The 12,098-nt window shown below is 46.7% G+C and overlaps 1 protein-coding gene across 34 annotated transcripts in view; it reads right to left on the bottom strand.

Moving 5' to 3' along the window:
- Positions 1-12,098, bottom strand: part of PPIP5K1 (diphosphoinositol pentakisphosphate kinase 1) — a 50,015-nt gene that overhangs the window by 18,206 nt on the left and 19,711 nt on the right. For 11 of the 34 annotated variants that reach the window (XM_021096683.1, XM_021096756.1, XM_021096694.1 and 8 more), the window contains 6 exons: positions 10,913-11,062; positions 10,213-10,303; positions 7,131-7,256; positions 6,355-6,417; positions 2,389-2,571; positions 800-937 (listed from right to left, as the gene is read on the bottom strand). In XM_021096683.1, the coding sequence (XP_020952342.1) occupies positions 800-937; positions 2,389-2,571; positions 6,355-6,417; positions 7,131-7,256; positions 10,213-10,303; positions 10,913-11,062 (751 nt within the window). The remainder of the gene's footprint in view (positions 1-799; positions 938-2,388; positions 2,572-6,354; positions 6,418-7,130; positions 7,257-10,212; positions 10,304-10,912; positions 11,063-12,098) is intronic. The other 23 variants (XM_021096881.1, XM_021096839.1, XM_021096806.1 and 20 more) reach the window with 8 other exon arrangements.

Genomic DNA, 12,098 nt, shown 5'->3' with positions numbered 1-12,098 from the left:
AGATCACATTAAGTTTATAAGTTAACCTTGGAGGGAGAGAGAGTTCCTTTTCTTTTCCTTTTTTTTTAGCCATGCCTGCAGCATGTGGAGGTTCCCAGGCCAGGGACTGAATCTGCCACACAGCAGTGACCTGAACCACTGCAGTAACAACGTTGCATCTTTAATCTGCTGTGCCACAAGGGAATTCCCTTTTTTCGGCCACCCCATGGCATATGGAGTTTCTGGGCCAGGGATCAGACCTGAGCAGTAGCTGAGGCCTAGTCACAGTTGTGACATCAGTGGATCCTTAACCCACTGTGCCAGGCTGAGGATTGAACCTGCATTCCAGTGCTCCTGAGACGCTGCCAATCCCATTGCACCAAAGCAGGAACTCTGTGATATTGCTATACATTTGTTTTGTTTTGTTATCTTTTTTGGGCCACACCCTCCACATATGGAGGTTCCCAGGCTAGGGGTCTAATTGGAGCTGTTGCTGCCAGCCTACACCAGAGCCACAGCAACATCAGATCCAAGCCGCATCTGCGACCTACACCACAGCTCATAGCAACACCGGATCCTTGACCTGCTGATGGAGGTCAAGGATCAAACCCACAACCTCATGATTCCTAGTCAGATTCGCTTCTGCTGTGCCACGATGGGAACTCCATATTTCTGTACTTTTGAGTTGACCTATGCAATTAAATATTTTTTTTCAATTCTACTTTTGTGTCTTTTTCATACTGACTGTCTTTGTATTACTCATGTTCTAGGAAGCATGGGAGTAGGGGGAGAGAGGGGGGTACAAGAGTATTCTGCATACCTGCAGATGCCTGTGCTTGGGCATCAGTGTGGCGCTGGCAGACTCTACTCAAGAATTCACTCACTTGACGCAGAGAAAGGGCATTATGCAGAGTTTCCAGGGGGTAAATGGTAGGTACCATGGAACACCCTTCGAATCCTGTTAGAAAAGAGATGGGCAAAGTCACTGTTATTTGTTGGTCATACCCTAACTGGCCAAGGAAGCATGGACAGTCCCTGAGAACCATCAGGAGTGTCTGTGGCTTTTGGAGTGTGGGGTATCCAAGGTTCTCAGGAGAGGGAACTCTTTAGAGCCCCTACAGGAGTCTACTTCTGTCACCTCCAGATTTCCTACAAAGTCTTTCTACTGAGGCCTCCAGGTGAGTCAAATCACCTCTAATCCTACCTATGGAGAGCCAGAAATATCTCATGGAAAAGTCAACAGAATCCCAATAGAGTAAGCACTTACACTGCTCTTGTATTTCTGGGGTGGGGGGAATAAAACAAAGGTCCAGAGGTAAGGGGTGAAACTGTAGGTCTAAATGAGAGGTAGGGAGGTCATGGAGCTGGGAAGAAACAGCAGATTTCAGGGATCATGTACAAGAGAACCAGATTAAGGAGGTGGGCTTGGGATCTGAGGAGGGGTTCATGCAGATTTAGGATATGGGTAGAAAGGCTAGAATATTTGGAAGCTGTAGGGCATGCAATACACATGAAGCTCAGCTCAGGAAAACCACATGCATGAACAGGTTGGGGAATGGAAGTTCTTTCTTGGTCATTTCCATCACATCAAAGCTTCTTTCCTCTGCTCTCATTGAAGACCCCAGACTTGCTAGGATTTCTCTATTCCTTCAGGAAAATGAGACAAACCCCCTAGAAAAAAGAATAAACACTGATTCTCTGCTCTGAACCCAACAATTCCAATGTAGATCTACCAATCTGGGTAGGGTAAAGGGTAAACCTAAATGTGTAACTCTAACACTGGAGCTTGCTGGGAGGAAAAAAAATGTCCCCGTTGGAGGATCAAGAAGCATACATCTCAACCATTTTTTCAGTCCCTCATCTTTCCCATGCTTCCTCTACATCTCCTTATAAGGGACTACAGGTAGGCAGGGCCACAATATCTATGTAAGACGTAGCCTCCTGTTCAATAATGATTAAAAGGTATACAACTCAAAAGGATTATACCTGACCATTTTCTAGGATTCACCTGAGGCCTCAATTTCCCCCTGTGCTCTAGCGGCAGGAGGGCAGGAGAGGTACAGCCTCTAGCTCCTCAGAGTGGCTAGAAAAAGGTCTAGATTGGAAGATGGTAGTAGAGGGTCATAGCGATAAGAACAGATTCCAGGGAAAGAAACTACTCCTATACTGAAGAGAATTGGGCCTAAGTAGGAGTCAGTGAGGAAGGAGAATAGGAAAGGGATGAGCAGCCAATGCTACAGCTACCAGGCAGTCTGGCCCCAGTCCCATCCAAGCAACTAAATGCAAGTCACATAACCTTAGGGTGAATAGGAGAAAGGAACAGGTGGCTCTCCTGCCAGAAGTGCAATAAGCAAAGCAGTCAGTCCCAGCCAGGGTAATGGCAGCAGCCGGCTTGGTGGCAGGGGGTACCGTAGAGGCACTCGGGGTCATCCTGGCCTGAGCGCAGCCAGTTCCGGAAGAGGCGCAGGTGGTAGGAGCACTGGTGCAGGTGATGCGCCAGCGTGGCATCCAAGGAGACTGGCCGGCCCCCTGTGCAGTCAGAGGAAAAACTGCGCAGCAACCGGACCACAGGGTGCTGGTCATCCAGCAGCTCTGGAGGGGTTGGGGGCCCACGGCAGGAAGCACAAAGATAAAGAAAGAGAAGAGGGAGAGACAATGAGGGGGGCACTGGCTGACATAAGCATTACTGGGAGGTGGGACCACTCAGCTCCAAGGTGAGCTAAGAGAGAAGCAGAGACAGAGCCACTGGGCATCTCTTGCAGGGAAGAAGAGTGCTGGCATCATGCTAAAGGAAGTGAGTCTAAAAGAAGGGGCTAGTGAGACCTCATCATACAGCAAGGCCCTCCCCTTTCTCACAGAATATAATTCAGTCAGCGCTTGCAGACAGCAGTCACATGGTTCTGGACAGGGGCGAGCTGGCAAATTCCATAGCTGGGAACTCCAATGTCCCTGATCACTCTTGGACAAACCCTAGTGAGGGCTTGCTTCTCAGACAAATGTATCTATGAGGCTGGCACAGAGTTGAAAAGATTCAAAGTCACTCAGAGAAGATGGTGAAGAATGGGACAGGTTATCAAGATACAGTATGAGGAGTACCCATTGTGGCTCAGTGGTAACTAACCCAATTAGTATCCATGAGGACACAGGTTTGATCTCTGGCCTCACTCCGTGGGTTAAGGATCTAGCATTGCCATAATGTGTGGTGTAGGTTACAGATGTGCTCGGATCCTGCATTGCTGTGGCTGTGGTGCAGGCCAGCAGCTACAGCGCCCACTGGACCCCTAGCCTGGGAACTTCCATATGCTGCAGGTGTGGCCCTAACAAAACCAAACCAAAACAAAACAAAACAAAAGATACAATTTGAAGCTAAAAAAATCTAAAGATTCAGGCCAGGCTCTCTGGACCAGACTCTGAGACAGCCACAGGCAGGGCTGGTGTCAGGCAGCTGGTACAGATTAGCAGGGAACCAGGTGTCCTTTAAAACAGCATGTACAAAATGGAATTAATATCTGAAAATGCCAATATGGATTAATAATCCTTCACTCTTGTTCAAACATATAGATTTCCTAAAAAGTGTTTGCCTAAGTCTTGGAGGGCACTGTATCCATTACAGAAGCCAAAGAGATCATCTTATATTTTCTTCCCACTGCTAGTGAGTCTAACTGCACTTTGTTTGACTAGTTCAACGGAAAAGCTTCAATTCTGAACCACTTATTATCATCACTACTGGGCAAACTTTGTGGATACTTGTGATTCAGCTGGAAGTGGTTGAAGACAGTGAAAGGTGGTTTAAGAGGAAGAGTAGGGCAAAGATCTTGGGGAAAAGGCATGGGGGTCTTAAGAACTGATGACAGGACATTGGTACTGAGAAGCTAGGATCAAAGTAACTAAGGATGACTACTCAGAACTCCCAGATCAGAATGGGTTCCACAGTGTGATCCCAAGAGACTGGTTTCCAGAGACCTTAGCTGGGATGTCAAGAGAGATTTCGGCCTCTATCCAGGCACTAACTGTACAGTTGCGTGGGTCCCTAGAAGAAAATGAGCTTGGCAAACCCAGTGAGCACACTTTTGACATTTTGGATAAGGGAGAGCCACAGTCTCTTTTGCATTATATTAATTCACTTTGGTAAGTTCAGCGTGCAGTTTAGTAATGGGCCGTACTTAAACACTTGATGTAGTCACAGGATGTGACAGAAGCTTATCAGGAACAGAGGGAGGGATGGGCTGAGGGTTGTTCTCCCATCAAAGCAAGGAGACAGTGCTGTCGTGCCTCCTTTCCAAAGCCAGATCTGGTTTCTCCAGCTGCTGTTTCAAAGCCACAGCTCATGGCAAAGAGAGGATGATGATGGACAGCAGGTTGACACACTGTTGTGACCAATCTTACCAAAGCAATTACAGACAGAGCATCCACTCTGTAATTGCTGGGGGAGTCCAGCAAGATTTGGTCATGGGGTAGAGCCCTCATATTGTCCTGAGGGCCAAATTAAACCTAGATAATGTTCAACAAGAGATATAAAGGCTCCAAGTTTCTCCTACTGCCAATAGGTAGATCCCAGATTCTGGCTTGTCAAGCACTTTAGCCTCCAAGCTCAAGTATAAGAAGAATGAAGGCCACAGGAGCCCTCTGGAAGTGTCCAGGGTGGTGGAGATCTTGAATTTGCTCTCCTGCACTATACCTGAGTTGTCCAGTCTTTCCTCCTCTCCTCCTTCTGCAAGAATTAATTCTTCTTTTCTTCAACTGGTGAGGCTGCTAACCAAGGCTTCAGGGAACTAGAGATACATAGGTTTGAGGATCTGTTTTATGAACTTGGATCTTTTCTCACAGAGCCTAAGGGTTAAGAGAGCTGTGATTTAGCTCTGATGTCAAGGGCCCAAGTTCCTAGCACTATCTTCTGTTCCCAGTACCGAGTCTCCTAAGTTCAAATCCCGGGCTGTAGTGTGGGGGTTGGTGCACCGGGGCCCTATATGCTGGAGATGAGTGTGGCACATAAAGGCCAGAAGCACTTGAATCTAACAGTTCAGGTGCAGTCAGGCCACTCTGAATGGGAAGCTCCCATCAGAGGCACAAATGGGAGCTGGGTGGGGTAGGGATGTAAACTAAGCAAGCAGAGGCTGGTCAGCCTAGGAAGACTTCAGCAGTGCCTAGTGGAGATGGATGGCCTGACTGGGCTACAATCCAATAGCTGCCACTGGCTAGGGTGATCAGCACCTAGAGCTTTTTCCAGCCAGGAAACCAGGCTAATTTTACTTCCCTCAGGGAGCCTTAGCTCTTGAACAGAAGAAAACCGAATCTAACAAAACTGGAGTTACCTTGAAGACAAGATAAAATGCAGAGAGAAACTTAAGGCTATAAAGGAAAAAACAAGGAGTAAGTCCTGGGTTCCTCTGCCCAGGTCTCTACAAAAAGATCACAGCCCTTCAGTTTTTTGGTTTACATAGTTCTTTAAACTTTCCCACCTTAGCGTGGGCATACCCTGTTCCTCAGTATTCTTAACATATTATTCATTCCTGAGCTCCCCCAGAATCCCCAGTAGACCCCTCAACTCTTCACTTCCCCTTCTCTGAGACAGCAGTGCCAGAGGTAGGCTGCGCCTATATGGAAACCACACGAAAACACTCAAGACACAATCCTTTTGCCTTTACTACCACCTCCTACTCCCTTCTTTCTCTCTTTTATCCCAAATCAATCTGGATTCCTGCTTCCTAGGCCCAGGCGCTAGGTTAGTAGTAACATAAAGCAGATGTCAGGAGCACAAGAGCCACACAAAATACACACAATGGTAGGAGGAAGGAAGATGGAGATGGAAAATGAGACACTCAAGACTAATGCCTTCATGGGTAGGCTTGAGAGCTGGAAACTGCGGCATTGCTCCAAGAGGGAAGCAAACCAGTCATCCACTCCAACAAAAGAGCTGATGCAAAAAACAGGAAGATCGAAATTATATGAGCTGAGGAGTTGGGTAGAGAAACGAGAGAAGAAACAGAGGTGATACAGGAAATACTACTCTCTTCCTAAGAAGGGGGACCATTACCAGGTTTGTACGAAGACTGGCAGTCATGTGGTGGGAAAGGGAGAGGTTTAATTAATGTTTTGGGGATGATGCCAAACAGAGTGACACAATGGTGATGATGGTGACCATGGAAATAAGACCTTGAGTTGCCACAGGGATCGGGCAGCCAGGCTGCAACCAAGGTTAAGGTTTGTCACAACAAGGGATGTATCCCAAGAGAGACAATTAGTGAGTGATTCATTCAGAGACAGCAGGTGTCAACACAGTGGAGGGAGAGGGGAAGTCAGTGTCAGAGCTCAGAGGTTAAGTGTCTGGAGGGGACATGGTGAGAAGGAATGATGTTGAGTCAGAAGCAAACGTACCGTTAGTCGGATGCTTTGCAAACGACACAGAAAATCGTTTTACGGCCGGGACAAACAAGAGCTCTGGGGAGAAAAGACATCACGGGGATTATACCCACCGCGGTCCCCACCCTCTGCTCTGGAATTCGCTCACAATATGCTCTGCTCTTTGCGGTCCTTGTGTGACCTGATCCCACCCCCACCCCTTAGATTCCTGACTACCACATTTCCAGCTGTTCCTCTGGCATAGTCTCCTCACAGGAAGCCATGTGTCATCTCGACCACAACGCGGCCCCACGAACAACCTAATCTCACCGTCACATCCTCTTTCTGGTCATTTGGAAAGAAGATCTTCGTAGAAACTTTCCTCCCTTCCCCCAGTCTCTTTCCATATCATTTTTCCTGCCTTGGATGGACAACTTCCCCATCCCTGATATCCCAGATTTGAATCAAATCTCCACTGCATTCTTAACTGACCATGGCACACCCTCCTTGGTCCTTACCCCTACAGGCCAGAATCCAGGAAAGAATACAAAGGTGGAGTAAACTGATGCAGCAGGGCTGAATGTGGGAGATTATGAAGGGATAAGCATAAATAAGTAGTATCTGTAGGGTGAGAGGGAATGCAAATGGAGGGGTGGGTGGGGTCTTGGTTCCTTCTCCCCTCTACAATTAATGTGGAAAACTCATTATAAGGCCAATGTCAGTGCCATCTTAAGCATGAACTGTTCTTGATCTGTGTCCTTACTGGTGGACAAATGAAGAAAAGAGTTGCCCCCCAAAACCCACCCACATACCATCTCGGTGCTTCAGACTGGCAGGTGGTAGCTTTTTGCCTTGGCTGCGGGCGTAGTCCTGAAGATTCGGGGCGCTGGAGGAGCCGCCCAGCACTGTGGTGCTGAACAGCCCCGTGCACTGTGAGCCTGAAAGGCCGGGAGTGTATTAGTAGCCACGCAAAGCTGTAATTACCACACAAAAATACACACAGTTTCACATGACAACATCAAGACATACACACAGAACCATTCAGAGCCACTTCACAGAACCACAAAGAGCTTTCACCACTGTCCACAGCCACGCTGGGCAAGCAAGGTGAGGATTCTCCCCGAAGTCTACACGGCAGTTACAAGAGGCCACTACAAATATAGAGTTAGTCATTTTAGGGGACTCAAAGCTACTGAAAGGGATAGATTATGCTCTCCAGGTGGCTCCCAGGAATGGTAAAAGGATGGGCAGATTCTTCTAGATCTCCCTGGATTTAATTCATTGCTCTTTACACTGGATATAGGGTTGGAAGACCCCAGAGATCTAGTCCCTTATATATTTTAAAAGCAAAGAACTCTGATTGAAACTAGAGACCAAGTTTCGAGTCCTCAACTCAAATTCCCAGTTCTTATAAGTTCCAATTTCTAAGTTCTTCCAACACCTAAGTGTTTCATCCAACATTCTCTCCCTTCTATCTTCCTTTAGGCCTTTGTACTTTTTCCAAGAAAGAAAGTAGGAGACTCCCTGAATTTTTAAAGTTGGAAAGGATTCAGAGATTATCCAGTTCAACCTTCTTATTTTAGAGATGAAGAAACTGAGACTCAAAAAACTGGTATCTCATTTGTTCAAGGTCATATAGTTTGTTAGGAGCTAAGCTGGACTAGAATCCAGTCTCCTGACTCTCAGGATGAACTGTATTCAGTTAGAAAAGAAATATTTTTTTTTTCGTCAAGAAGAAACAGAGCATTCGGTTTCAAGAAGAAACAGAAATCGAAAGGTAAGTGAAGAGTCAGGTGATTACACGTAGAACATGCCTGCTATCTGCTGAGCACTCTGCTCAGGAGGCCCTGGTGAACAGGAAAAAAAAATGACACTTTTTTTTTCTGTTCTCAAAAGTTTATTGTCTTGTAAATCCTATGCTCAAAGCCAGAGTTCCACACACAGAAGTTCAAAGAGAACACCTGCCGATGAGAAGAGTAAATAAAACTTGAACAATCCCTTAAGTAAATAAATCAAGCCAGCCCCTGTCCTAAATATCTGACCAAGTATAGGGTTGGATCTCCATGGTCCCCTCTCCTATTGCAGCCTGTAAGGACAGAATGGGCAGGACGAAAACAAGATTAACAATCAAGGCTGTGGCATTTAACTCCTCTACTTCCAAATCCACCTTAGCCAAGACCCTGGGTTTGGCTTGGGAACTTAACATTCATAGGGGGGGAATGGACAGAGCGGAGAGGAGATCAGTTCCCTTCGAGAGCCTGCCCAGGAACGTGGCTTCGGGGGGCTCAGCATTTCAGGGTCACCACAGAAATCAAGAAGTTCAGATAGCTGATTATTTCCACCCTGGAATGAAGGACCCTCCTCTATGCAGCAATTCCCCTCACCTTTCAAAAGCTTATTGTCTTGCAAATCCTATGCTCAAATCCTATGCTCAAATCTTAATCTAGTTAGGGTTCCAGGGAGAACTAAGGGTTGCTAAAAATGCACTTCGGCCAGAGAAATGGGGGTTGGTGTAGAAAACCATATTTGTCTGCTTTTCTTCAGAGAAGCTGAAACTAGCTGGCTTTATCCCAGACCACCCCTAGGCTTTGTTCTACATTTACTTCTTCCACTAAATAATTTTCTGGTGTAGTCCTGCCAATCCTGCCCAGCCTGGACCTTGGATCATCTCAGAGGGTAGTCTTTACCTTACCACCACCATCTGTCAACCAGATCCATTCCATACCTCTGTCCTGTTCTTGATAGCACTCCCGCATAACTGGGCCAGACACACTTAGCCTCTCTCCCAGCCTACCTGAAACCTATTCTTTACTGGGACTCCTGGGAAAAGAAGTTCCTATCACAGATCTCTGCATTTGTCATTTATTTTTCATGCACCAAATCATCTACCTCATTTCAGGGAACTAGAAGGCAATCTACTCCCATAAAACTAGCCTGGAAAGTTACCAAAACCTTTCTTCTCCCCCTCTGCTAGTCCAAATGCTAACCATTTTGGGGCCAAGAAACTGGAGGAAAGTAACAGGAAAATGACAGGAGCTAAATGGAGAAAATAATAGGACAAGATAGAAACAGCCAGGGGACCAAGTCTAGACCCCACACCATGGTCTCTAACCAGTTCTGGTTACTGGCTCATAGGCAGTGTGTTCAAAGATAGTCCCTCCCAAGGACCACTCCCCACTCCCACAGAATACAATACCCTCTGAGGCTTGGTCCTTCCTGCAGTCTGTGTTCTTAGGAAAAGTTGAATGATGTTCTCCACCCCTCTCCAGGAATCAAAAAAATCAAGAGACATTCCCTCAAAGTCCTGAGAGAAGCCTCTGCCACTACACCAGTCTCAGATTTGTCCCTCAATTTTCAGGAAGGAAGGAAAAAAAATTACAGGATTAGGAGAGGATGAAGGGGAGCGCATGGAGGTAGGAGGGGCCAGAACGGGATGTAGTAAACATGGATCTCAAAGGACGACAGGGCACCAGTTCTCCAAATGAGGAATATAACATTTAGGTGGGCACGGGGCTCACAAGTGCCTTTATTTATAGCTTTGTCTCTGATAACTCTGAAGAGTCAGAGTCTCCATGGTCCCTTAAAGTCTGGGCTACACTGGTGGGATAAATAAGAAATAAGAGGGGAAGTCAGAAAAATGCCCTTCAACCAGAGAAATGGGGGTCGATGTAGAAAACCAAAAGACAAACACATTCCTGGAATGGAAACAATCATCTGGAATCAAAATTCACACCTAAATATCGCTTCTCCCAATTCGACCTCCCTGGCCCACCCAACAATGCCACTGACTGGATGACCCCAACTCCCTCAATCAAGGTTTCCCACAATAAAACTCTAAAGAACAGACAGACATCCCTTCCCAACAACAGGTGAGAGACGATGGAAAAACCATACCTAGGCCACTCTGTTTCATTTCCGTTGGTGGCCGTGAAGACGAAAAGAGTCGGTAGCCACCAGGCCTCGAGGATGAAGTCTCAGAAAGCACCTGGAGAAAAGGGACTCTATATTACCGCTGTGCCCCTTCAACCAAAAAGCCTAAAACCTAAGTCCCAAATCCCTGCCCCTACAAAAGCAAGCAATGTCAGAAAGTTTAAGAACCAAAGGATTTTGTAAGGAAGAAGAGTGCCAAGTCTGAGTGTACTTTGTAGAGGGGACTGTCCAGGGAATCCTTCTATACTAGAAGGCACTTCTATTTCCAAGATGCCTGTCCCCACAGCCCTCCAATCCCAAATCTGAGAAATCATTATTGAACCATTCTCCGTTCTCAGCAGAGCAGGGTTCCTTTATCTTACATATCTCTCCAGAGGACTCAGAAAGCCAATCACAGTAGCTCAGCCACAATAAGAAGCAAAGTTTGGCCACTCTCTTCTTTCCACGGGACAGCTGTGGCTTCAGCAACCATACTCAGCTTCTTATCTGAACCAAGAATCCCACCCCCTCCACTCCTGGAGACATGAAACTGATTTCTTAAAGCCCACAAGGGCTCAATCACACAACCCCCGATACACACAGACCCCTTAACAGTGTTCTGAGTCCCTACATCCCAAAAGGCAAAGACAGAGGCAGGAAAGGAAGATGAGGTAGGGAGGGACACCTGTGTGCAGGATGCCAGGTGAGTAGTGGACACAGCCCGGGGCTGTAGGCCGATGGCTGGGGAAGGCCGGGGGAGGTCCCCTGACCTCCGGCGGCGCCGTCCCCGCAAGGGGATCAGGTCCAGGTTCCCCGTGCACTGCATGTTCATGACCTGCAATCAGACCGGGTGGAAAGCCGGTCACGGCTCCTCAAACCCCCAGGATCCCAAAAGCCCCAGTGCCCATTGGGCAGAGGTGGTTATAGGGCTAGAGAGGATGATGGTCTTGGGCAAAGCTGCTATGAAGGTCACAGATTTTTGTATTCAGTCCAAAAATATAAAATGACAAGAGGAAAAGAAGGCATGGAGATAAGGGTTGTAGCTGACAAGAATAAGACTGCCGATGCCTATACTTATAGAACAGGTAGAGGAAATATCAATAGTAAAAGCCTTGTGACCAAGGAGCAGAGAGATTTTCTTACAAAGCCAAGGAGCATATCACCCTGGATAGCCATGGGATAAGCAACACTGCCAACTGAGAGGAAGGCATGTGATCACAACAGGAAGCTTCCTGTAGGCCTGAACAAAGTCAGTCTCATCAAGTGTGAGAGATGATACATTGAGAGCTCTGCTTTGCCTCTGTCCCTTGACTGCTTAAATCAAAAGAAAAAAAGGAGTCCAGCACAACAGTGCTAGAGAGACTGGCCGACAATGTGAATAGGGAAGATATCTAGACGTGGAGGAAAAACTTATTAATGGAAGATTATATGTCATTCTGTCCATTTGATGTAGTCACATGAGTCTGTAGAGTACTAGTGTACTGTGGAGATTGACTTACGCCTCAAAAAGAAAATGATGCATATCCCATCTAAAGAAATTGAGTATTCACGACCTCAGGTCTATCTCAGAATAATCAGGAAGAAAAGATGAGTCTAGAACAAAGACTGCAGTTTGTCTTCTCAGCTTTCTCCGAAATCTGAACCATAAACCTTTGGCTGAACCTATGTAAGCTAGTTATGGATTCTTCTGAGATATTCCAAAACGAAAAGACCAAGTCCTTTAAGACAGAGAGCTGGCACCAAGCCAGGTGAACAAATTCATCTGTCAAAGCAGGACTCAAATCAGACAGTCAGTTGATCCTGAGACAGGGATAAACCATCAGGTTAAAAAGAGTGTCATTGGGCTAAAGAGGGAAAGGATCCCTCTGGGG

The sequence above is a fragment of the Sus scrofa genome, chromosome 1, assembly GCF_000003025.6.
Source record: "Sus scrofa isolate TJ Tabasco breed Duroc chromosome 1, Sscrofa11.1, whole genome shotgun sequence".
In the NCBI taxonomy this organism is placed as follows: domain Eukaryota; kingdom Metazoa; phylum Chordata; class Mammalia; order Artiodactyla; family Suidae; genus Sus; species Sus scrofa.
This window is presented reverse-complemented; position numbering and strand designations above follow the sequence as displayed.